Source organism: Dermacentor albipictus, chromosome 10, assembly GCF_038994185.2.
Source record: "Dermacentor albipictus isolate Rhodes 1998 colony chromosome 10, USDA_Dalb.pri_finalv2, whole genome shotgun sequence".
Lineage (NCBI taxonomy): Eukaryota > Metazoa > Arthropoda > Arachnida > Ixodida > Ixodidae > Dermacentor > Dermacentor albipictus.
The window spans coordinates 71,236,019-71,259,522 of record NC_091830.1 but is presented as its reverse complement, the minus strand read 5'-3'; the positions used below and the strand labels follow the sequence as shown (position 1 = coordinate 71,259,522).

The window sequence follows — 23,504 nt, the reverse complement described above, 5'->3', positions numbered from 1 at the left end:
CATTCATGTTGAAGCAGTTGAATAATGTCAACTAAAGACCTTCGTTCACTGCACAAACATCTGCTTGTAGCGACACTGACAGGTGCCCAAATCCACCACAAGGCATGCGACTGTGGTAAGGAAGCACAAGTGAGGTGAAAGCGCGACACATAAGCTGGGCAAAGCCGCACAACCACACTGCTCCAAGCTAACGGATATGTGTACCTTCCAGAGTGCCAGGAATCACGAGAGGAGAGGGAAAGCCTGAAAGAGGAGAAGAGAAACCTTTCATTGTGCACATACACCCTCCTCCTCATTTTATAGACCAGAACTTGTTACTGTTGTACTCTTGTTTAGAACAAGCGTACTTAATCTTGAGCCCCGGTCACCATCTGTTGGCATGGACTGCGCAGGCCACGCAGGTTTGACGATGGGGCAGCTGACAAAGAAGTCACGACAGGCAAAGACTCATGGTAAAGCATGCGATAACATACGGAGGAAAATTTCGGCTATTTGTTCACAGTCCCCAGCATGAGCTGACAGCCACCTGCAAGCTTACAATCAGAAGCACCTACGAATGCCTGCAAACAGGTGGCCGTAAGCGTTTCCAACTCAGTAACTGCTCATCTGTCGCTCTCAGGTGCCTTTGACGGTCACCAAGGTTGAAAGGCTACCATTAGCACACTGTTTAAGAAAAATATGCAGACCCTACGTACTGTAGGAATCGGTCTAAAGGCCAACTGCAACGAAATTTTCAACAGCACAAAAAGCCCAGCTTCAGATCATTTAGACATACAGCAGCCCTTGTGCAAAATTTTATACATAGATACTAGTCGATGCATCCGAAAATGATTTCTAGAATTGATTATTTTTTATACCAAAGAAAAGCCCCAAGTGACGTACAGGTTAGACCTTAGATAACCAGAGCCTGTGTCGTCTGCTTCAACTGCTCGTACTGTTCCCATGTACCATCAAACAGGTCCCGCAAGTCTGCTAGCCATAGTTAGTATACTGCTAGCTACTTTGTGTGCTGTGCCCGTGCCACTGGCACATGATGTGATGTGATGATGATGTGATGCACATGTGATGTTCTATAACGCGAAGCATTTTTCTCTCCTAGTCAAGCCAGTTTTCTGTATCCGGTTGTGAATGTTCAATGAGCAGAGCCTTGATGCGTTTCATCCCTGCTCCGAGATGAACAGTGCGTGGCCCATAGTGCTATTGGAAGCGCACTTTTCATAGGTGATAACCCAAATGTGTCACTGTACCTCGCTGCAGATGGCACGAAGTGAGCATTGCGTTTCTCTCTGGCGGCATCGTTTCATTTCAGTTTTCCGTCGTGGTCTTAAAACGACAGCTCGCGTCTCGGGCTCCACCCGCTCAACGTGCGTCAGCGTCTCTTGCTGCAGCAATACTCGCCGAGTGGGCATGTCAAAACTTCCCGCCAGAATGCTCCTCCCGAAGAAGACCGATCGAGGCCGAATTCGAGAAGCGCGAACCTAAGCTTAATGCAGCCATAAAAACGAAAACGCGTGTTTCGGGGCGCTCGGCTGCCACCAGATCGGCATGCGCCAGCATCTCCTAATGTGGTGCAACAATTCCCACACTGCTTCGCCTTACTTAGGTGTCCACTACAGTTTGAGTCTGACAGATTGTTCAGCGAGTTTGGATCGTCTGCTTTCCCAGCTAGTCTGTTTTTCTAGTGTTTTCTTCTAAAATGTATGTATAGTTTATTTAAAATCTTGCTTTCGCCCGAAGGCATTACACATTGCTAAATGACACGACAGTAGACCCAGTAGCCACAGCAAGCAAACTTAGAAAAAACATTGTCAAAAATAAGAGCTATTTATTGGCTAATACACTGTGGCCTGATTAACTCGAACTCCATGGGCACCAAAAAATTATTCGGATAAAACCAGTTTGAACAAAAGAGCCCCTTTGAACATTGTACTCAATGTGCACGGTACAACACATAATAGATTCCCCAACCAATGTTTTGAAAATGGCGAGAACAACCTAAAAGCCCGATTAAATAGAGTCCGAAATATCTAATTCACCAACAAATGAGACTTTATTCCACAAGTGGCCAAAGAGCTGGCCAACCTATCGCCGCACACATGAATACATGCTTGCATGTGGCCTGATCAGTCTGTATCTTAACCACATTTTCATGGCTCTTGCCACAGACAGATGAAAGTATGGCTTCCAAATACCCTAAATCTCCATACCCAGCAAGTTCAACAGAGGCTGACTGAGGTCTAATAACTGTATGATCGTAGGTTTCTTTGCAAAAGTTGTTGCCCGGCAGTTCCCTCACTTGCCACTCCCTTCAACAGACATCAAGGGTGGAGTAGGTGCCTTCTTAAGATGCTTGATTACGACCATTAAAATTTCATAACATGGCACTCAAATATGCCACCCAAGACCATGTCACAATCTAATACGTAGAGGAAGAAACCAGGATGCACAGAACTCGCAGTATAACGAACTGCAAATACATAGACTCCAGCAACTTTGCAGATTGGAGTGGCTTGTGGGGTGGTTTTTGCAAAGTCAGCGATGACTGGACTGACTCAACAGATTTACTTTAAGTTTCGAGGAAGCGCCAGCAATGTATCAAAATATCACTTTTCTGCTCAACTCTGTCAAGTCTCGAGCCAAATTGGCATGCAGCCATGCAGGTGGAGCTGGACAGAGCCCAAATTCTCCAGTGAAACGCCTCAGGCTGTCCAAAATGTCCTTGAACCTGTCGGTTATTGGTCAGCAGCTCTACCGTATCATTGAGGCCTGGCACGCATTTTGGATAGCACTGCCACGGAAATTATAGATCACTGAGCATCATTGAGATCATTCGAGCTGGGAATGTCAAGAGAATGAGCATTGTAGTAGAGCGCCCCGTGGAATACACGCCTATCTGATAATGCCATGGCATTTTAGCGCTGGTCATTTGTAGAAACACCTTAATTCTTCATTCTTTACGGCGGCATTAATTTACTTATCAGATGAAGCACGGCACACGACAACAGTATGGTAATAACTTTAACCCCAGTTACATTACACCACATTAACCACATTACAGTTGTGGGCGTTTTTTGTTTCCTTTTTTTTTCCACAGAAAACGGGTGCATGTTACAATCGAGGGCACATTAGAATCGAGTAAATACGATATTACGAAGAGCTAGGAGGCCAAATATTCACGATATGTGTCGTTACAGTGGCTAGAGAGGCATCAGACTTTCGCACTTGGCTCAGGTTTATTCCCATTAGGCAGTTCTAAGACGTTAAATTCACAAGAGTTTTAATCTATTCAAATACATGCGACTCTGCCAAAACCAGCCGATCACTTTCAATTATACATCAGTTATGAAGACATTTTGAATGACCGGGATTTCACTGTATTGCAAACAATTTCAGCAGAAAGATTAACCACATTTAAAAAGCACCTTAGCAGCATTCACCAATGCAAGCAGACAAGTGTGCTGTGTAGATTCTGCAGTGATAATTATTTCTGCAAAGTATTATGCAAATGCAGGCACCCAAAAACAGCTTAAATTTCAAACAATTGCAAGCACAACTTCGAGGAACCCTATGACCTGCAACATACCTTTGCTTATGCGCTGAAATTGTGGAAGTGAACATACTTCCATGAAGAAAAGCGCGCAGTAAGTTGACAGCTGATTTCCCTCACCAGCACAAACTTGGAACATATCTTAACTTCATTTCAAAGGGCTGACATTGATAAAGAACTGTGGGTGCAAGTGCCCTTGTATGCACAGTAAGATGCATGCCTGGACACAAAAATTTTCGAACCTTAAGGCCACAAAAAACAAAATCAAGAAAAGAAACTGAGGGAGATCAGCGCAGCTTTCCAACACACACACACCATAGATGGCAGGACAGTATTATTCAACTTTTCAACCCATCGCTGCTTTACAAGGGCAGCATGCACAGTGGCGCAAGCATGGGCAGCACTGCACTTAATTAACCTTCGGCAACGAAGGCATGGGCCCAATACTGTATACAAGGGGTTTCAATTCACTATAGGGAAGGAAAGGGTGCCAAGCATAATAGCCACTGTACGGTGGTCACAAATCAGACGAGAGAAAGAATCCCCGTGCGCCCCCTTGCGAAGCACTTGCCTCTTCCAAGGCGAGAGTCCACGAGGCAGGAGTTCGCGTGGCTTGCGGCGCTTGGAGCCAGGAGGGAGATTAGGCGCTGCAGAGTCTGGCACCACGGCGTCCATCTCGCCTCCGGGCCCCTTGCGCTGAACCACCAGGCGCCGCAGCTGGTGCAGCAGCAGGCACGCTGCGACCAGTGGAGAAGGTTGCAGGTTCTTTCAGCGTTTGACAACGTCCGTATGCCCATCTTTATACTTTCATACATAGCATGCAATGCTATGAAGGCTAGAGAGACTTCTCTTACTGCTTCTATCCATCGACAAAAAAAAATAGAGGGTCACTTACAACAAAAAAACACGGATACATGTAATTCAATGTAGCATTAAAGGGACTGAAAACCAACTTTCATGGTACTTAATTTTTTTTAACGCAATGGAAAGCATACCGGTCAGGTTGTCTAATCATAAAGTGGTAATGCGGATAATGCCGTGGAACATTTATCAGAATTTTTCTATCTGCAGCGAGGATGTAGTCGTTCAATGGAAGCATGCTGAAAATGGTGATAGCAATTATACAGCGGCATTAGTGTGAGGCAGACGACAACTACGGCCGTAACTGTGACAAGGTATTATTTTGTTTATCAAGTCAATGTTCCTGCAATTCGTGTTTTCCCATGTGTTAAAGTATTTCTGCAATAATAGCACAGTGCTTTCGTGGTTTCCTGTCCAAGTGCTTTGGTATTTAACCAGTCAAAATGAGACCCATCGAATTAAAAACGAAACAACACTTTCACACGTCATACGCAGTTCAGCACGTTTCCGTAGCCATTCATGCACTTTTGATTTCCAAAGCATAGAACAAAGCACAAGTGCCTATAGTAATAACATAGCAGCTACAATTTTAGGCAATAATTATGTTGTATTTAACAACAGCCAACTTACATACAGTAATCTCATAGACTACATCCGAAAAACTAAGATCGCACCGCGAGGCCTCGCCACTTGCTGGCTTTTGAGACTTCCTTTGCCAAATTAAAATTATAATTCCTATTTACATCTTGAACAGAGTGCTGGATTCCATCACTACAAATCATCGTCATTTCATTTCCATCAACGTCTCACAACACATTCTTAGCAGCTGTCAGTACCTCTAAGTCTCATACTTTTCTTCCTCAAGATATGAATAATTTATTACTTGTAAGGCATTGCAGGCATAAACCTATTTGCCACTAAACAAGCAGAGAGACACAATTCAACATCTGGCAGACACAGAGCAGTTTGTGCACTTGCGACCAAAAAAACAGTGTGTCCCATAATGGAAGCTCGCAGGTGCACAAACAGTACATAGTACGATGTAACTTTACATCAACAAGTTGTGGTTGTTGTACGTGAAGTAGTTACTCTGCGGAAAGCATTGCAGATCTAAAACAACTGCACCATGAAATGGACAGGGCGGGAATTCTAGACTGCACTAGCACTTTCGTACCGTATTTATACGATTGTAAGACAACTCGAATGTAAGCCGACCCCCCCCCCCCCCCCCCCCCAATATCGTGTGCAACAGGAAAAAAAATAGCATACCCGAGGGCGCATTTGATAACGAAAATTTATAGGTAGCTGGCATGGTCACTGCACTACTCGTCCTCAATAGTACTGCCATCATCATCGCTGCTACGGTCTCACAGCGCGTCGTCGCTCCACGAAATTCCACATTTGGCAAACGACCGCACCATGACATATTGTGGAACAGCAGCCCATACCAAATGCACCCAACCACACACAGCCGTCAGGGAGGCTCTTTTGCCAGGTCCAGTTGGCATAAGTTCGCGGTCTTCTGCCGCCAGCCACTCATTGTACTCACAGCGGAGCAGGTCCTTAAATAGCGAATATCCGGGCTTGTTTCATGACCATGTCGCACTTCACTGGCAGGGACCGATCACGCATTTCAGCGACGTACGCCACAAGCTTGGCCTACAGCTTCAGAAAGCGTAGAGACTTCACCCTGTGGGAAATTCACTTGCCGTCACAGGTGAAAATTTTGCTTCACGGCAGTTGCCACTCTCGCACCACCCGTTCAGAAACATCGAACTTGCAGCCCGCTGCATAGCGATTTGTTTCTTCGGAGTAAAGGATGGCAGCTCTCTTGAGTGCTGCTGTGAACAAGCGCTGAATGTTTAGTGGGCCTGGAGCACTCATGACGACTGAGGAAGCATGGAAGTAGCACGTAGCTGGCAGTCAAGTCGAACGCGTCAAACTAAGAGCTATAGGGAAAGAGAAACACATGAGCGGTGTTTGCTCTTTCGTGAACTATCGATACTCCCCACAAGTGGCGCCGTTCTGAAGGTGCCGCCGCGTATGAAACAGCGGCACTTTTATCAACTATCGACGCCCCCATGAGTGTTGTGTGCACTGCAAAACTCAAAGATGTTGACAAACTCTTCCGAAAACCGAACAAATGCGAGGCATAGCGAAAAGCTACGGGTAGGGCCATAGAGCAAACATAAACTTGTAACCACGTTGTAGCTCCCATGATATCTCACTTTTTTTGGTGGTGCCATGTTTTGGTTTCGATTGCAAGTCAACACCCCCCACTTCAGATTTTCAAATTAAAAAAAAAATAGGTTGACTTACAATCGTGTAAGTACAGTAGCTTCCGCAGCATTACGGGATTTATTACGGACTCTACACACCAGTTGCAACGTACAGTGGCGTGGAGTTTGTCTAAACGTCTGTTCAGCACTCGTAACAGCCTTATGGCACTAACAGGAGCAATAACCAACAGCGTTGTGGACTGCAAGTACAACAGTGCAGATAGGAAGAGCATCACCAGATTGCGAGGTCACTGCCTCTTCATTGCTGCTGCACAGGGTTGCCGTTTTTAGGCAACCGAGCACTTGATGCGTGCCTCGGCCACCGCCAGTGGCCATGTGGCTGTGGCTGGAACCCAAAGGTGAACTGAAGGTTCAGTACAGTCGAGCCTCGTTGCAATGAACACGGATATAACGAATTATTAGACATAAAGTAAATGGGAGCACTTTTAACTGATATCAGAATTTAACAAAGATGTGCTGATAAGGAACATCTGATATAATAATATCACATGTGACTTCGTTATAACGAGGTTCGACTGCACTGTAATCAGCCTTGTTGTAGTACAGTCAAACCCACTTACTGTATTTACTCGCATAATGATCGAACGTTGTTTGTCAACGAAAATGACGCAAATTCAGGGGTGCGATCATCACGCGGGTTAAATTTCCTGCAAAAAGAATTTTTTTTTTTTTCATCCAGTGTTTGCTGTGGGATGACAACAGGTCAACAAACAGTGGCTGCTGCTGTAACAGTGCAGGAGACCAAAACAAAAATGGCAGCCAGCGGAGCAAGCAGAACGTGCCAAATGCATTTTTTTCTTCTCATGAGTACATTACGTGCATTGAAACAGTTTCTTCTGTATCAGTAATGAATAATATTATTACGATATCATCGAGCGATGCTCAAGAAACAAGTCGCCGCGAGAACAACGATGAAGTTGGTCGATGCGCTGGGTGCGAGCGAGTCTCGGTCTGGCTGCCTGGCTCCAGTGTAAATAGCCTGTAAATAGCCTCTTCTGTCTGTGTTTCCACACGCAACAATATTGTTAATATCGACAAGTTTGCAGCAATAACGTAGCCATGTCCACTTCGAGGGGACAGAAACAGATGGGCGCACTTAGATGCCAGTGACACAGAAACACATGGCGGGCATGCTGTGGAAACTGTGGCATTTGTTTTCACTACTATCCTAATACGACACGTTTCCGCTAAGGGTGGACAAATATCTCAGCTGTGTTACAAGCCTCGGCGTATGAATAGGGTACACTTCTAACGTATCAGTGTAAACGTGGCTACTATCGTTGCCGCTCGCGATTTGTTGCGTGCCCACGAGTGCAGATGAAAAGAATCGAAAGGCACCATTTTTGTTGTTGTTGTTGACCACAACCATTATAATGCCTAGACATAATAAAGGCAAGTTTGGTCGTAGCTTTTTTTTTTTTTTCATGGAAGTACGGAAAGTGATGAAAGGAATGAAATGGGGCATCTGCTTAAGAATGTTTAGTGCGTGCAGACCGCTTAGTTTGTCTTGGAAGAGCCGTTAGCGTAGCATTCAACAGATGGTAAGTGCAATCATTATTAGCTAGACTTTGCACACAACATATCGATGCGGCAAGTTCGGGGTGCGATCATTACATGGCAAAAAAAAAATATCGAATTTTGACGACAAAATTCAGGGGTGCGATTATTACGAGAGTGCAATCATTTGCGAGTAAATACGGTATAACAATATTCAAGTGCCATGAAAATTCCACTATTATAACTGATAATTGTTATAACCGAATTGCACGAAAAAACAATCTAAATAGGGGATGGCGTAGCTGTTCCAAGAAAACTATAATGGCGGGGAGGCCAGTTCTCTTCCCCGCCACCTTCCTCCAACTGGCTTCCGATTGTCTTGACTTGTTTAACATTGCTTCCTGCATGCTCCGACCGCGTGTTGTCAATAAGCCGCAGCTGTCAACATTCAAGAATGGCACTGCTATAACAACTGCAAAGAAGGGTGACGGGCGGCAAGTGACATAGAGGCTCCACCGAGTTATTGCTTTGGTGGCCCCAAAAGGTGCCTTTTAAAAAATGTGGGAAGATTCCCGCAGCAGCACCATGGCAGGAGAAATTCAGAGGAAACGCTGGAACATGATTGCCACAAGCATCTTGCCGCAAACTTCCCACTGGCTTGCCCGAGAAAACCATTATTACATGGCAAAAATCATGTCCATCAGCCTAGCTTGCTTCACGTGAAGCTTGCCGACATCCTTCTACAAGGCATCCAAGTGCTGCACATAGTGGAGCAGAAGGTCCCTCACGAAAGCAAGCCCATGAGCAACAGAATCATCTACAGGACCTCCCGCGGGGACAATGTTGAGGCAGCCTGCCCTACCGCGTCAGTGCTGCCGTCATGGCAGTCACTGTCACTATCCCATGTAAGCATGTTCGCGACGATTGCCTCGTTTAGAAGCACTTTGTTTAAAAACCTATAGGAGTGCACTTTCTTTTCACCGGCAACGCCGTGCATTGCCGATGATCCGTGGCCGGATCAGCCATCTTCCGTTTCGACGGCGAGTCAAACAAGGCTGAGAAACAATGTGGCCAGGAATTACTTTGACGCAAAGAACTAAGACAAGCACGAGCGACGTAATCCGTTAGCAGAATTGCACAGAATGAGGGCCATAGAATAAATAACCATCTGCAAGGGCCAAGAAAGCAATCTGGGAGCAGAGCCGGCAATGTTGTCAGCAAATTTGGCGCAGTCCATTCGTGTTTCGGAGAGTGGCACGGCCGAGGTGCAAGCGTGGCACAGAGCTATGGGCGCAGCCCACTCGTGCTCGAAGGGGTGGACAGGCAATGAGAGAGATCCGCGCGAGGCTGGCGTTGCAAAGAAGCTTGCGGCGGCAGCTGGCATGGTGGGCGATCGTGCAGCAGCTCACATTTCGATTTTCTTTTTTTTTCTTTTCAAGGATTTCGCATTCTATTACCTTTCGCCACCGAGTTTTTCAGTGTAACCGATAATGCGGCATGGGGACATTGTAGTAAGCAAGTTACTTCCCCACAGAAACATGGTGCAGCAGCTTTTCATTGTTATACACGATATATTGTTAAAACCGGCATCATTATAAGCAGGTTTTACTGTAAGAGCAATCCGAAGAAGCTGCCAACAGGATACTCCAACATAATATGACCAAAACGGACTTTGAACTAAAGAATATAAACACTTCTCTTGCGAATAACGAGACTACAGTGAACCAAAAGGCCATGCTAAGTAGACAACATGCATACATTATTTAGAAACACCCAGGGGAAAAAAAAGAACCTGTTCCATGGCGAACTTACCCAGAAAACTACCAAGATATCCCGAATCTTTCTGTGGCCAATTCATTGTGAACAGCTTTCGTTACTGCAGTATTGGCAATTCATTTGTTATTTTCTGACGAAAGGAAATCCGTTGACGAGTGACAGATGCACTGGAGAAAACGGCTAGATGAGCAAGACTTAAACTGACGGGCTAGCTTCTGAATAGGATCCCTGTTCCCCCACCAACTCACCCGATGAGGTCTTCTTGCGGCCCTCGCGGCCAGGTAGCGGTGGCGGGGAGCTGCCCACCAGGTGGGAGGCCTCAATCAGTGCTTCCACCAAGGAAACCAGGCGGTCCAGGTCCTCCCTGCACCATGGATTTCATAGCTCAGCACACAATGTCAGTAATTGTGGCCGTAATTAGAGCTCCGTGCTGCTGAATGTTGCCACAATGCCTGCCGTACTGTTCCAGCACTTTATTGCACGCCGATGAAGATTAAGCGAGAGTTGGGCATCCTTGAACAGCTCCAATGACGTGCGACGAGCAGAAGGAAAAAGATGAACCTGCAGCTCTTGCTTCTTCAAGGTTGGAGGGACATTGAATGCAAATAGTAGTTAAACCGGTTGGTATCCAATGAAGTGAATTCTGGGGTTTTACGTGCCGAAACCACAATTTGCTTGTGAGGCATGCTGTAGTGGGGTACTGCGGATCAATTTTCACCACCAGGGGATCCTTAGCACGCCCCCAATAAACAGGACAAAGGCATTCTTGCATTTCACCTCCATTGAAATGCGACTACCACGACTCGGATTTGTTCCCACGAGCTCGTGCTTAGCAGTACAACAAGACTGTTCATCAGGTTAATATATTATTTGTTCCAATGTAAAGGTTTCCAAATCACAGCCTTTCTGTGAAGCCTCCGTCTCATTTGGAATCCAACTTCAACATTTTTTTTTTTTAGAGAGCTTCCCCCAGAACAATTAGAGAACGAAATTAGCTGCACATTTTCTTTTGCTTCTTGATCACATAATCAGTGACTTTTTTTGCCATCTTCATTGATGCTGTCAGAAGACTCTAAACACGAAGGGGGGAGGGGGGGGGGGTAGTTTGTCGCAACCCTCTAAGTCACACATATGGCAAAACCAAACCTAGTGCATAAAACCAATGCCTCCTTTACTAGATGCCCGCCGCGTTGCTCGCTTTCCCATTGTAGCGGCGGTTCCCTTAGTTGAAGTTAGTTCAGCATAAATACCGTGAGGCGGCGCTCGTTGCCTTTTCAACTTCCGGCGGATGTGGCAGCGGCGGCTGAATGCATCCGCCGGCGCATTATATGCGCGAGCGTCTGTTAGCGAGCGTTATCGCGGGCCTCCGAGACGATGACAGATGCCATGTTAATCTCAGAGGCCGCAGCACGTGATTGCAAGTTGCAGGCGTTTGCCATGAGAGGCGCTCATTGCCTTTTCACGTAGGAGAGAAAAAGGAGAGGGCCCGAAACCGAGCGACAGGACAACGCGGCAGGCATCTAGTAAAGGAGGCATTGATAAAACACACCCCAGCCCAACGGAACTGATTCTTGCGAGCACTCAGCTATGTATCAGTGACTTCAGCACTTGTGGGATTGGCAGTAACGTCCTCAAACACAACTCTCCGTCAGGGTCAAATCAATGTCAAAACTCTGTTAAGAGTCAAATTAACGGACATCAACTGTGCTAGTAGCTTAGTGAACTTGATGTCTGTGAGCTTTCGCCTATAACTATTAGCGATCTGTTTGCAGCTTGGCAGTTCTTTGTATCGTTCCTCGAGTAGCCCGCTTTACCGGGCAGAGCCACAATGGGTGTTGGACGTCTGGTGTCAGATGTCAAGAGGAAGTGACACATCAGCTTCCTCTCGAAAGCTGCGATACCTGGCAGCAAGTCGCCGACGTTGTTGCGTGCGCAAACAAACTGCTGAATGTTGTCATAGACGCGCAATAGACGTCCACATAAGTCGGAACATACGCACTAGCCTTCATAACATTGTCCATCTCCTCCTCATTGGAAGTGCCTGCAGCATCAGGACACACAGCTTCAATGATGTCGACCAGTGACACTGCACTGCATACTGCAACATCGCAGTCGGCACTAACGTAGTCCGTGAAAGTTCCTGACAGCTGCAGACTGCCAAACTTTGGTTCGTCGTCAATAGAGACTGCAGCTTCACGAGTAGAAGAGGCATCACTTCTCTTGAAGCCACAGTGCCAGAAGGAATTTGCAATTGTGTATGAGGAAACTGCGGTTTCCTCACACACAATCTTTCTCATACACAAACTTCCTCTCTGCCCGATTGCCTGGACAGTGTTTCGAAAAGTGCGTTGGCGATGATGTAGGTCACACGACATTTGAAGGAGCACTTGGCGAGGAGGAGACGAGCCAACGAACAGATCATACCGAAGGAAAGAGAGAAACAAGTGAGGGCTGCGTTTCCATCATCAAAGGCGTATAGCTTTGCTACTGTGGCACTATATCTAAAAAATTCTCGCAGCTACGTGTCCGTTGCAGACTCATGAAACAACTGTAAGACCACAACAAAATTTCGACCTCCGAGTGGTTTAGGCGCCACCCTTTAAACGCCAACGTTTGCTCAGGGAGCATGTTGTAGAAAACCCTGATTTCATCCATGTGGAATACGTCAGACGACTTCTATTGTCGTATCAATTCCACCACCAACACAGTCCACTGCACAACAGTGGGGCGGCGGAGAGATGCACTTTCTCCACAGCAGCAGCTGTACACAACTCCACTGCATTTCTTGAAACTTTCCAGCCAGCCACTAGACGCTTCAAGATTATCAGTGCTGCAGCACAGTGCAACCATCTCTACCTTCTCTTTTTCAAGACTGAGCCATTCACAGGAATACCCAAGCTTGCTGCCTAGCACAACCACCCCACATAGGCATCTTACAAAGCGGCACACTTTCCGTCTTTCGCAGTCATTCTTTTCAGGCCGACCTTCTGGGCTAGGACTGCTTTCAGCGATGATTCAGGAATGCTGAGGTCGCAGGCAATGCTGGTCTTTGTTGCTCCATTCCACTCCTTGGCCTCTTTGATCATTCGAAGCTTCTCTCCGAGCGTCAGCGGTTTTCGGACCCGCAACATTGTGAGCCACACCAGTCGCAGCCAAGAATTCGTAAACTTCTTCGTCGATCAAAATGGAAAGCCCATCTTGGAACACCAAAAACTTTGCATGCGCACACAGCAGCAGCAGTCTACAACCTTCCAGGTAGATGCAGAGGCGGAGGAATGGCAGTGGTGGCAGACGGAAGAGGAGGAGGGCAAGATTATTGCACACCAGTTGTCAGCTGACTGCAGTGTGCTCACATGCCAGCCTGCTCTCTGCTTAGGGCTTCTTTTCTTTTCCTCGGACAGTTACCACAGAGGCGTCCCACGAGGCGGGCGTCATATAATGAAGGTTTTTAATACGTTATTTCTTTGAGGGTTTTGCCAGGACCAAACCAATTCGTTGTAAAATGTGGGTCGTCACATGACTAGGGGGACGTATAATTGAAGTTCCGCTGCATTGCAAAAAAAAAAAATAGAGGTATCTTTCAAAAGTGACCATTCTAGACAACGCTTCCCAAGTTAGCCAACGCGTGTTTGCTGCGTAGATGTACGGTTTGCTTTTGTGCAATCTTTTTTTTTGGCGCATGCGCAGTTTTTTTCGTGGTCCGTGTCAAGATTGTCGTAAAGGCCATTACTGACATGTTGAGGTCTTCATAACTACTTATGCCCCTCGCATTTCACTTATTTATTTACTTGCACCACGAAAAATTCCCACACTCCGCCGTTCGGATTTAAGCAGATGCCGATAGCGCAGCAGCCAATGAGTTAAGGGTTCCCACCTGTTGGCCGACTGGACGGTCGGTGGGCCACACAGAGTGGGTGCCAAGACCACGGCGAGGTTGTGCGGTCCCATGCGGCTTTGGGGGTCCGCCGCCAACTGCGACAGCCCCGCCAGCAGGTGGCGCAGGCATGCCAGTCGCTCCTCCGGCAGGAGGCGCAAGCCCAGTAACACCGCCTCCAGGCCATGCTTCACCTGGCACCTGGTGCCACAAGGCGACGTAAAAAAATTTCATTACGATATCGGGTTTCACGTGCAACACAACAATCCGATTATGAGGCATGTTGTATTGGAGTACTCCACATTAACTTTGACGGCTTAGCATTATTTAATGTACACCTTATTCATGAGCACACAAGCATTTTTTTTTTCCTCTTTCATTTCACCACCATCGAAATGCGGCCCCCGCATCTGAAATGCTACTAAGCTACCCTGGTGAATAGAAGGCCACAATGGGGCCATTGATGGCCACATTGCAGGTCAACAGCAAAATTGCACAGGTCTTTCTGCAAATTATGGAGCTTGTCAGCCTGACAAGTCTCAAAACTACATTGCAAGTATACTGAACTGTATTCGTGACCTTTTTCTCTGCATTTTATTGAAGAAGTGTACAAAGCTGTGCGAGTTGCTCCTTATTTCTCACTAAGTGCAGGGGGAAAGAAAAAAATGAATCATTGTATTTAACATCCCCAAAACAGCACATGAGTGACACCATGCTGAGGAGACTTAGGATTATATCTTCAATTAGAATGGGGCTTTGTAATGCGCACCTAAGCCTGAATACACATGCATTTCTGCATTCTGCCTCTGGTTGCAAACCTTATAAAAAATGAATGACTGCTGTATGACTAGCTTTCCAAAAACATCAAATAAATGGTTGCCAAAAAAAGATCAGCAGTTGTAGAAGAAACAAAAAAAACTTCAGAAATACTTTTGTACAGTAAACAGTTGTAAAGGACCCTCTGCCATGAAAATGTCAGTGGCTGTAATATAGAAGATAAAATGGCTACATAGACTTCCAAAAACAGAAAAGAGACTACAAGCAAGAATCACAGTTATCATGCCAGCTTCTGCCTCAAAGCCAAAAACAAAGTTTGCATTACCCATTTTGCACTGCTTTGCTTTGGAAAATTTTTTTGTTTCCCTTCCGATAATTTGAGATACCTTTTTTTTTAGCTGACAGAGAAGAGTAACACGACTTTAGCAGTAAGTTTTTGCGATATATTTGGCTAGATTCCTGTATCCGAAAATGCCGAACAGTTCCTTTTCAAATACGAATATTTAGTGCGTAAAATTGGATTCATACTCGAAACTTCAAATATTTGCACACACTTCGTAAGTTTGCTTTTGAGCCGTTTTGGCTTAGTAAGCGTCTTCACACAATAAGAGAGGCCACTGTAGCGCAAAGAGCCAGGTCAGGCCGATGGCAACGGCACCCTGAAGTTGCCAAACTTTATCGCCACAACAGAGGCTTTTGACAGTGTTAGCTCAAGGCTAATTATTTGCTTGTTGGTATAGAAAGAGAACAACGAATCGTCAAAAAAAAATTGAAGGAGAAACTCCTCTCAGAGTTGTCTAATTGTGCTTAAGCATTGTGCCACTTGCTCATCTCCATGTAGCCCGTTGTCAATATTAATGTTATGAAACTTGATCCGGCCTGTATGGACTCTTACCAACCCTTATCAGAACAGACTGGACCCTTTCAACCCTTATCAGTTGTAATCAACCTAATAGGACATGATCTGGCCCTTATCAGCTCTTATTGGTCCTTATCAACCTTATCGGGCTCGATGTGACCCTTCTCAACTGTTATTGGTGCTTATTAACATTATTGGAATTTCTCCGACCATTATCAGCCCTTATGACTCTTTAGCACATTACCCATCCACGACAAACCGTTATCAACAGTGACGAGATCCATATAACCCCTCATCACTCCTTGTCATCTCGTTGACTGCTTATCTGTGTTGTGTAACGAAAAGCGCATGAGCCCTCACAGATCGGTGGCATTTCGGTCAGTGAAGCAACGCCCCAAGGAAAGGCGACTCCTACAAGCACCGAAACAAATAGAGAATGTGGCATGTTTGGCATTAAATTTTCAGAAAACATTAATTTTTCTGATGCCCACAATGGTCCAAGTCAGCTCTACACATGGCCCTACAGATGGCTTTTACCCCACCGTCACCAAATCTTTCAAGAAAGCCTTCGTAGAAGCTTTCTCCTTTGACATTCGTTTTGTACCGCCGGTACAACACATTCATATGGTGCAGATCTATTCACCTTCTACAAGCGTGGGGGTTGAGAACAGTGGATAAGACACTCGGCTTCCGAGCGTGGTGCCGCAGGTTCGAAACACACCACTGCCGTTTTTTGTTTCGATATCATTTTTTATATTTTAATTTCATTATAGCGACTCGTATTATGTGCCAGATGGACAGGTTTCCTCGTTGGGTAGGAATAGAAACGCTTACGCATTTAAAATTAAACCTAGGGAGTATGCACGCAATCAGAGCCTAGAGGTCAGAGCCTTGGGCTGCTGTGCTCGAAGGCAGAGGTTAGATTCCAGTGTCGGCAGTCCTTTCTATTACGGAGGTACCAAATGAGGCGGGGAAGGTACCTGCTTACCACAAAGTGCCTGGATTTAGTCAAGGAAGGTCTCTCGCACTAAAAGAGTGCTTCGCAGTGTAAATGAATTCATCGTTCTTCTTTGGCACACCTCTCAAAGCAAAGGCCATCCTTACCTGAGCAGCAAGTGAACCAGGGGCTTGGGCAGCAGAGGTTCGGGCAGTAGCTGCAGCCACTGCTTCAGGAGGCCCGACACGTCGTGCACAGGCGCGGATGCCAGAACCACCGAGGCAATTCGCAACGAAGCACTCGTCTCCAGTGAGGACTGCAACACGCAGGCCACCACAGGGTCATGGGCAAGGTTTAAAGCTGACTTGTGTTCTAGTAACACGTGGTTCACATCGTCTCAGTCAAATTCACAGCAGGACAAACGCCTCCCCCATGAAAGTATACAATGCCCCCACCTCGGCGTGAACCAAACGCATTCCACTGGCCCAACGCTGGTCGCACCATCTGGAGCCACCTCTGCTAGGTATACTCAGGAAAATGGGGCATTTCTCACTGTGCCAGCTTTACACGCTTAAACAAATGTACACCGCTAGGGCTGTATCTTGCCACACAACAATAACCGTCATCTTCCTTGCTTAGGTTTCCCGTCTTGAAAACGCTGCGATCGCTACTTTGCTGTCGAGAATGCTCTGTCATGCTGATAATGTGAATGCTGTTCACGACTTGGAAGTACTGGGCTCGCAGCATTAAAGAAAAAAAATGCGGACAAGACAGATGATGATCACTGTTGTGTGGCAAGATACAACCCAAAGCGTGTAATACCCATGTCACACGGGCGTTTGCAAGGCCTTCCGACCGATAGTCAGTTGACTCAAAGGTCAAGTTCGAGCTGCTACACGGGCGGTTTAGAAGACTGCTGAGTCAATAGTCTATCGAGTCAATGAAGCACCTTACAACTCTATCGAAATCTCAATGGCCTTTGAGCAATGGAAACGGAAACATCGCAAACATGCCCTCTCGTTCACAGTGTGCATGTACTCACAGTTAGAAATTACAAATCAAACCAAAATGCTCTAAAAATACTATATACGAGTGTTATTAATTATTCAATAAAGTATTTTTGCCACTTGGTACGTGCAAACTGCACATACTCTCGACAACAGTGACGTGCAGCGACGCAAACGCTGCCGCAGTTTTGCCACTCAACAACTTAAAAACTAAACATATATGTATGGCATTGCATAAACAATTTTTTAATGTATAAACAAACATAAAAGAAATTATAGCGCTTTTAAGTGGTTTTAATGTTGCTTAACCTTTCGTGACATGAAAACGAAAATAAAGATCCGCAGCGCCACACAATTTGGCGAGAAATGCCGCAACCACTCAACGGCCTTTCAAAAGTGCCGTGTAGCAGCGCGACAACTCCTTTGAGTCGATAGAGTTATAGCGTTTTGAAGGCCATCAACTGGAAGGCCTTCCAAATGTGCCAGTGTGACACAAGTATAATTTTGTTTAAGAGTGTATTGCATCGACAGTGACTACACTATGTTACGATATTTTAATTGTGTTTCATAACATTTCAAATAACAATGCAGGGTTATTGTGCAAAAGTTCAAGCATACGATAAACAGAAGCTATCTCTATATGCCGTGCTTTGCTCCAATCCTCATGTATGACACCGTCCAGACTACGTTTCCAAACTTGGCAAAATACTCCGCTAACGCTCTGCCATAAAGAAAGATAAAGACGAAAAAGCACTGTGGAATGTGTTGCTCCAGGCAAGCAAATTAGCATGAACAACACAACCGTGGAAGCAAGCTCGGCAGCAGATGAAGATACGAACGTTTCCCAACATGTTGCCTAGTCTGCAATCAAAGCGCTGCGCTCCACCATTCAGGCAAGCTATCGTCGGTGCATGTGTTGGAGAAATAGGATGCTATTGTCCTGTCAGAGTGCTGAATTTGATGGGGATGCAACACCTCCTGTTGTTTATAAGATAGCCTCTTTCAAAACTGAGGAATACAGAGTACTTGTGCACAGCAGCAGCTTCCTGAATGAAGACTTGTGTACACGCAAAAAGAAATGACTGTTACATCATCAAGTGCGGGATCTGCTGATGCAGGCATAGTACACATCTGTGAACAAATTAAAAGAGAAAATAATAATGAAGTTCCAGTCATTGGATTCAAATGAAATAGCTTTTTCCCATGGCCTCTTCTCCCGTGCCTATGACAGGTCTTCTTCCCATTCACCAAAAGGATATAGTTATGCATTGTAGTTCCCACCAACTTTTGCCTAGACAATACTTCGAAAACTAAAATACCTAGGAACCACTTTGGTGAAGACCACAGTAGCAAAACTGTCAATCACAAAACTAAGTTTTTATTGGGAGACCTGTGCCCACAAAAGCAAGTGACCCTCAAAGCACAATGATAGTGGCAAGCACAGTCAACAATCGTTGAGAATCTGATCAGCAGGTGAAGCGTGTTGGCTTCAAAGTAACTTCAACGTAACAAAAGTTGCAACGTAACTGCTGGTGCCCACGTTCCTTCCAGAAAGTACTACACAATTTGCGTCCCATATACAATCATTACAAAAAGGTGACAACAGACGACGAATAGAACCATTGAGAACATTTGCGAAACTTCCGATACGCCCGATAACGTTTAACATTTGTTGGCAGGTGAAAAGCAGTCGCCAGGGAAAGATACACGAGTACACGTGTGGCAGAGCCACAGAGATGCCCGAATAATCAAACATGTCTGAATTATCGGACGGCTACTTTAGAAAAGCACTGACATGTACTCGCGTACTGTTATTTTTGCCCATTAAAGAAAGAAAAGCTGCTTAGCGCATCTGAAATTTTGCGGAGCTCTCTAACAAACCTCATGTAACCCAGGTTCCATCGTTCCTTCTCAAACCGCATTCTTACTAAAGTCATTTTTTTTTCTCGCTGCTGTTAACTACCAAGAGCGCCAGTGAATTTGTATGTTACATAGAAAGAAAATTATGTATCATGTATTCTTGACACATCACCCTCCCTGTAATGACCCCAAGAACGAGGTTGACAGTAATAAACAAAAATAAAACTTTATGCAGAGCCCTGCATCTTGCTCTGATCGCGTTTCGACACATGGTTTCGGAGACGTAAGTGAATAATGAAGACATTCAATGGTTTAAGCGTCACATATTTTGCTTGCTAAAAGAAAAAAGGCTTGTTGCTGAAAATGGGCACACTCGGAACAGCATGAGGGATATTGCTCTGGCACAAGGGGTAACCTGGCTGTTCACTCTGATGGTACACCTCTGCGCGCATCTAAAATATTCTAGGCACCTTAGCAACACCACCTCGAAGTTCTCACACCAGCTCCTAATGAGATGGATTTTGATGGCATCTGCCACAGGGTTTCTCACAATATACTAGTATTACGTAGAGGAAAATCTGGTGCCGCTGTCTATGCGAGCTTGTCAAAGGGCAATAATATAGAAAGGTTGGCTAGTTGGTATTTCATTCTCGTAAGAAACTTAGAGCACAGGAAGACGAGAGATGAAACAAGTGACGCACAAGACAAATGATGTTGCATGCAACTTTGTTCGTTCTCATCTCTTTTGCACTCCAACTTTCATACGATTCTAAAGGGCATTCATTATCCCGCCTTGGGAATGCCGAGATACGTGTGTCCGAGGCTTTGTCTCAATGTGGCTTGGTGGTTCGCACAAGCCGGCATGGTCACGGCTGCACAGATAAAGCTCGCTTAAGATTAAATATATCCATGAACTGTTTTCATTCGCAGGTACTATTACATCTTTCAATGAAGTTTACTTGCCCACAGTGCACAAGAAACCGCTGACAAACAAGAACAGGCGACAAACTGTCGTAAAAAAACCGAAAACCTTCTTGTTCTGCAACTTGAGTGTGGCTCACTGACACTTTTTGATGTTTAACATGATTTTACATCCAAGCACAAGTCCTCACGATTCAAGGAAATATGCTTCAAAAAAGAAAGGAAAAAAAAGCTTTTCATATGCTGTTTGAGTGAAGAATGAACCGCTGTGAAGGACGAAATGGTGTTAGCCAGGGTGCTGATTCTGAGAGAACAATGTGGATCCGAAGAAGCCGCCTGATCCCGGAATTCCCGTGCATGCAACAGCGCTGCAGCACTTCCCTCTAGGCAACATTGCAAGAAACTCTATGGTGTCTGCTTAGGCCTAGTACTTTCAATCGGCAATGATGGATTACATTGCACCCAAAAAGAGCTGGAGACTAAAATGGACAAGATTCAAGAACATTTACTGCAGCATAATAGGTAAAATTCTAGAAAACACGCTGAAATCCATGACATTGCAGACATAGCAATGCAGGGGTGGAGCAAAATTCGGTACAATTGGACTTTACACTTCATTTGCTCGTTTAGCAATAGATTTATTACTCCAAAAAGAACAAATATTGAGTTCTGAAAGGACAGCATCAGTCTAGGCTGATTTATTGGTTTTCTTGAGAATCCCTTTAACACTTGTTGCTATAAATGCGAGTTGAGCATGGACAGCAGAGCATAAATAAACTTACAGAGCTACCTAACATACTTCTTGTCAGCAGTAAGACTCATTGTTCACTGGGTCCTTGCCTTTTATTTCAAGACAGTTGCTGCACTTCCCAAATGCTCTGACGAAGAACATAAACCAACTAAGCTGATGCATCATTTTGCAGCTTCCCTGCTCACGGAAACCATGGCTACCTTAAAAGAATACCGTCTGTCTATTGTAAGCATCGCAAAGTATGCCAAATGCCAAGGCCAACATCTTCACATTAAACGGAATGGAATGTGGGCTCCGAAACCGAGTGCTGCAGAAAAAATAAATCATATTAGTATGCTCCTTAACTAAATTTCATAAACGAAGGAAAAGGCTCTCAAAGCGAGCAAAGGCATACCTTGCATGCCATTTTTTTTTTCATACTAAAATTGCTTGTCCCTTAGAGGGCGCTTCACCAGGTATGGCCATTTTGAGCTGGCAAGTTCCATGCATACAATGTGCGCTAACGATCGTGTTTGCTAAGTATTACATCACTATGCCTCATGGAAAGAGCTGAAATTTCAAACCGAATGCCGTTTGCCCTTCTCCTCATGGGCGCCATGCTCCCAGCCGGAGAGTCAACATATATCGCACAAGTACGCCTATGTACATTGTACTGCTGTGTCGTTGCTCGTAATGACACGCGACTTCTAGAATTATTCAAGGCAACATCTGTAATTTGTGCAGTCTGTTGCTTCAATAGATGAATTAAAGTTGAGAGAAATAATAAAACACACAAGCCGAATGTCTGCATGTTCTTGTTTTGCTTCCCACGGCAGCAAGAGAGATGTACTTCCATTTTGTCTGCTTGCTCACACGTTTTGCAGTTGCACGCGTGGACAATGAGAGTATGCGATTTTCTATCATGTTCCAGCACACTATCTTGCGTGACGCACTGACTTTTACCGCTAGGCAGGTGTTCTCGTGCACAGTGTGCATAATCGTGTGCTGCACGAAACGAAACAAATGAAACAGCTCACACACGACACCATCAGCAGAAGTGTGCCACGCAGCAAAACAGCTAGGGAAAGAAAAGGGAAGGCAGGGTCCGTGACGTATATGCATCACCCGACCCTCGAGTGACGGTACGGGAAAATGCAGGGAAGGAATTTCGCTTGTGGAGGCTAGACAGGGCGAGTGGAGAGTCTCTCTCTTGGCAATGGCCCTCGCCTCCTTAAATCACGGTTTCATGACACTGAAATAGTTCAGTCTCGGCTATTAATGAAGCAATTTAAAAAATTCTTGAGGCAGAATGCTCCCTAGAGGGCACGCAACAACTTCCAGCATATAACCGAAATTTTTTATGTCGCTTGGTGAGGGGCCCGTTGAGTCATGCCATGTGACCACTGTTTTCTCCAACAAGCGTGCAGCAGTGGAGGCCCAGTCCATAGGCATGGCATAAAGTCACGAATGAGCTAATTAGCATTATATTTGAGATCACAATATATAGTAAAATGCGTGGCACTGAAATGAATATGAATGCCCATCTACTGACCGTGATGTACTCCCCTTGCCAAGACACGCATTTAAGCAATCGCTAAGCTGAACTGACGTAACTCTCTGCAGTTGCCAGCAGGAACCCAACCCAACAAAGTAACAATAGATCAGACACCTGTTATCACATACGTTGTATATGTGACAGCAGTCACAGGCTGTTCCATATGCAAGCAAGTGTAGATGCAACTAACCCTGAGCAGCCGCTGTCTTGCAAGGGAGCCCGACTTACGCAGGATGCCTTCAGTCGATGCATGCGAAAGAAGCACTCGGAAGCTCTCATCCAAGAACCTGGCATGGAAAAAAAGGAGACGTTTATTAGGCTCTGATTTCCCATAGTAGTTGCACTGGAAGCTATAAGGGCACACCTGCAGTGGCAGGCAATGGGTCGACTTTGACTGCGTTCTCCAGCATGCAGCTAATAAAAATGGGAGCGCTTTTTGCATTCCGCCTTTATCCGAATCCGGTCGTCGCAGCTGGGAATCGAATCGGCAACCTAGCGCCCGGCAGGAGAACACTGTAGGCACAGAGTCACCACAAAAGCCGACAGAAAAAAAACAAAAACAGTAAAACAAAGGGCATTTAAAGCTACAAAAAGGGCAGCACTACACTACACGGCAGTAAAGGTTCAATATTATGAAAAAAAGATGTCTGTGATGCAACCACATTTTCCCGTTTAGGCAGCCGTTATGCAAAATTGCAGTCAAAATTTTCATCACCAGCCTTTGCAGACTTTAAATTTCACCGCGATTCCCAAAACAACTGGAGCTTTCCTCAATTCTGAAGCTACCGATAGCTGTGACACTGGCAACTTCAGTGCTAGCGCTGCGTGGTTTGAATTTCAAGCAGCAATGGCACTGGAGTTAGTGGAGTTATGGCCTAAGAAGCACCACATTGAGACAAAAGCGACCCACCATGGCACCATTAACCCAGCCACCAGGTGCGAAGGCTGCTGCGGCTGCTCCAAGATGTCCAAGCCAAACAGCGGCCATCCATTAGACGTTGCC

At 45.5% G+C, this 23,504-nt stretch overlaps 1 protein-coding gene across 4 annotated transcripts in view; it reads right to left on the bottom strand.

Moving 5' to 3' along the window:
- The window catches only part of LOC135899201 (rho GTPase-activating protein 11A-like), a 55,478-nt gene that overhangs the window by 28,764 nt on the left and 3,210 nt on the right, over window positions 1-23,504 (bottom strand). For 2 of the 4 annotated variants that reach the window (XM_065428466.2, XM_065428460.2), the window contains exons 2-8: window positions 23,412-23,503; window positions 22,692-22,788; window positions 16,596-16,744; window positions 13,856-14,056; window positions 10,230-10,345; window positions 4,119-4,284; window positions 205-243 (exon numbers count right to left, since the gene is read on the bottom strand). In XM_065428466.2, coding sequence (XP_065284538.1) covers window positions 205-243; window positions 4,119-4,284; window positions 10,230-10,345; window positions 13,856-14,056; window positions 16,596-16,744; window positions 22,692-22,788; window positions 23,412-23,503 — 860 coding nt within the window. The remainder of the gene's footprint in view (window positions 1-204; window positions 244-4,118; window positions 4,285-10,229; window positions 10,346-13,855; window positions 14,057-16,595; window positions 16,745-22,691; window positions 22,789-23,411; window position 23,504) is intronic. The other 2 variants (XM_065428485.2, XM_065428475.2) reach the window with 1 other exon arrangement.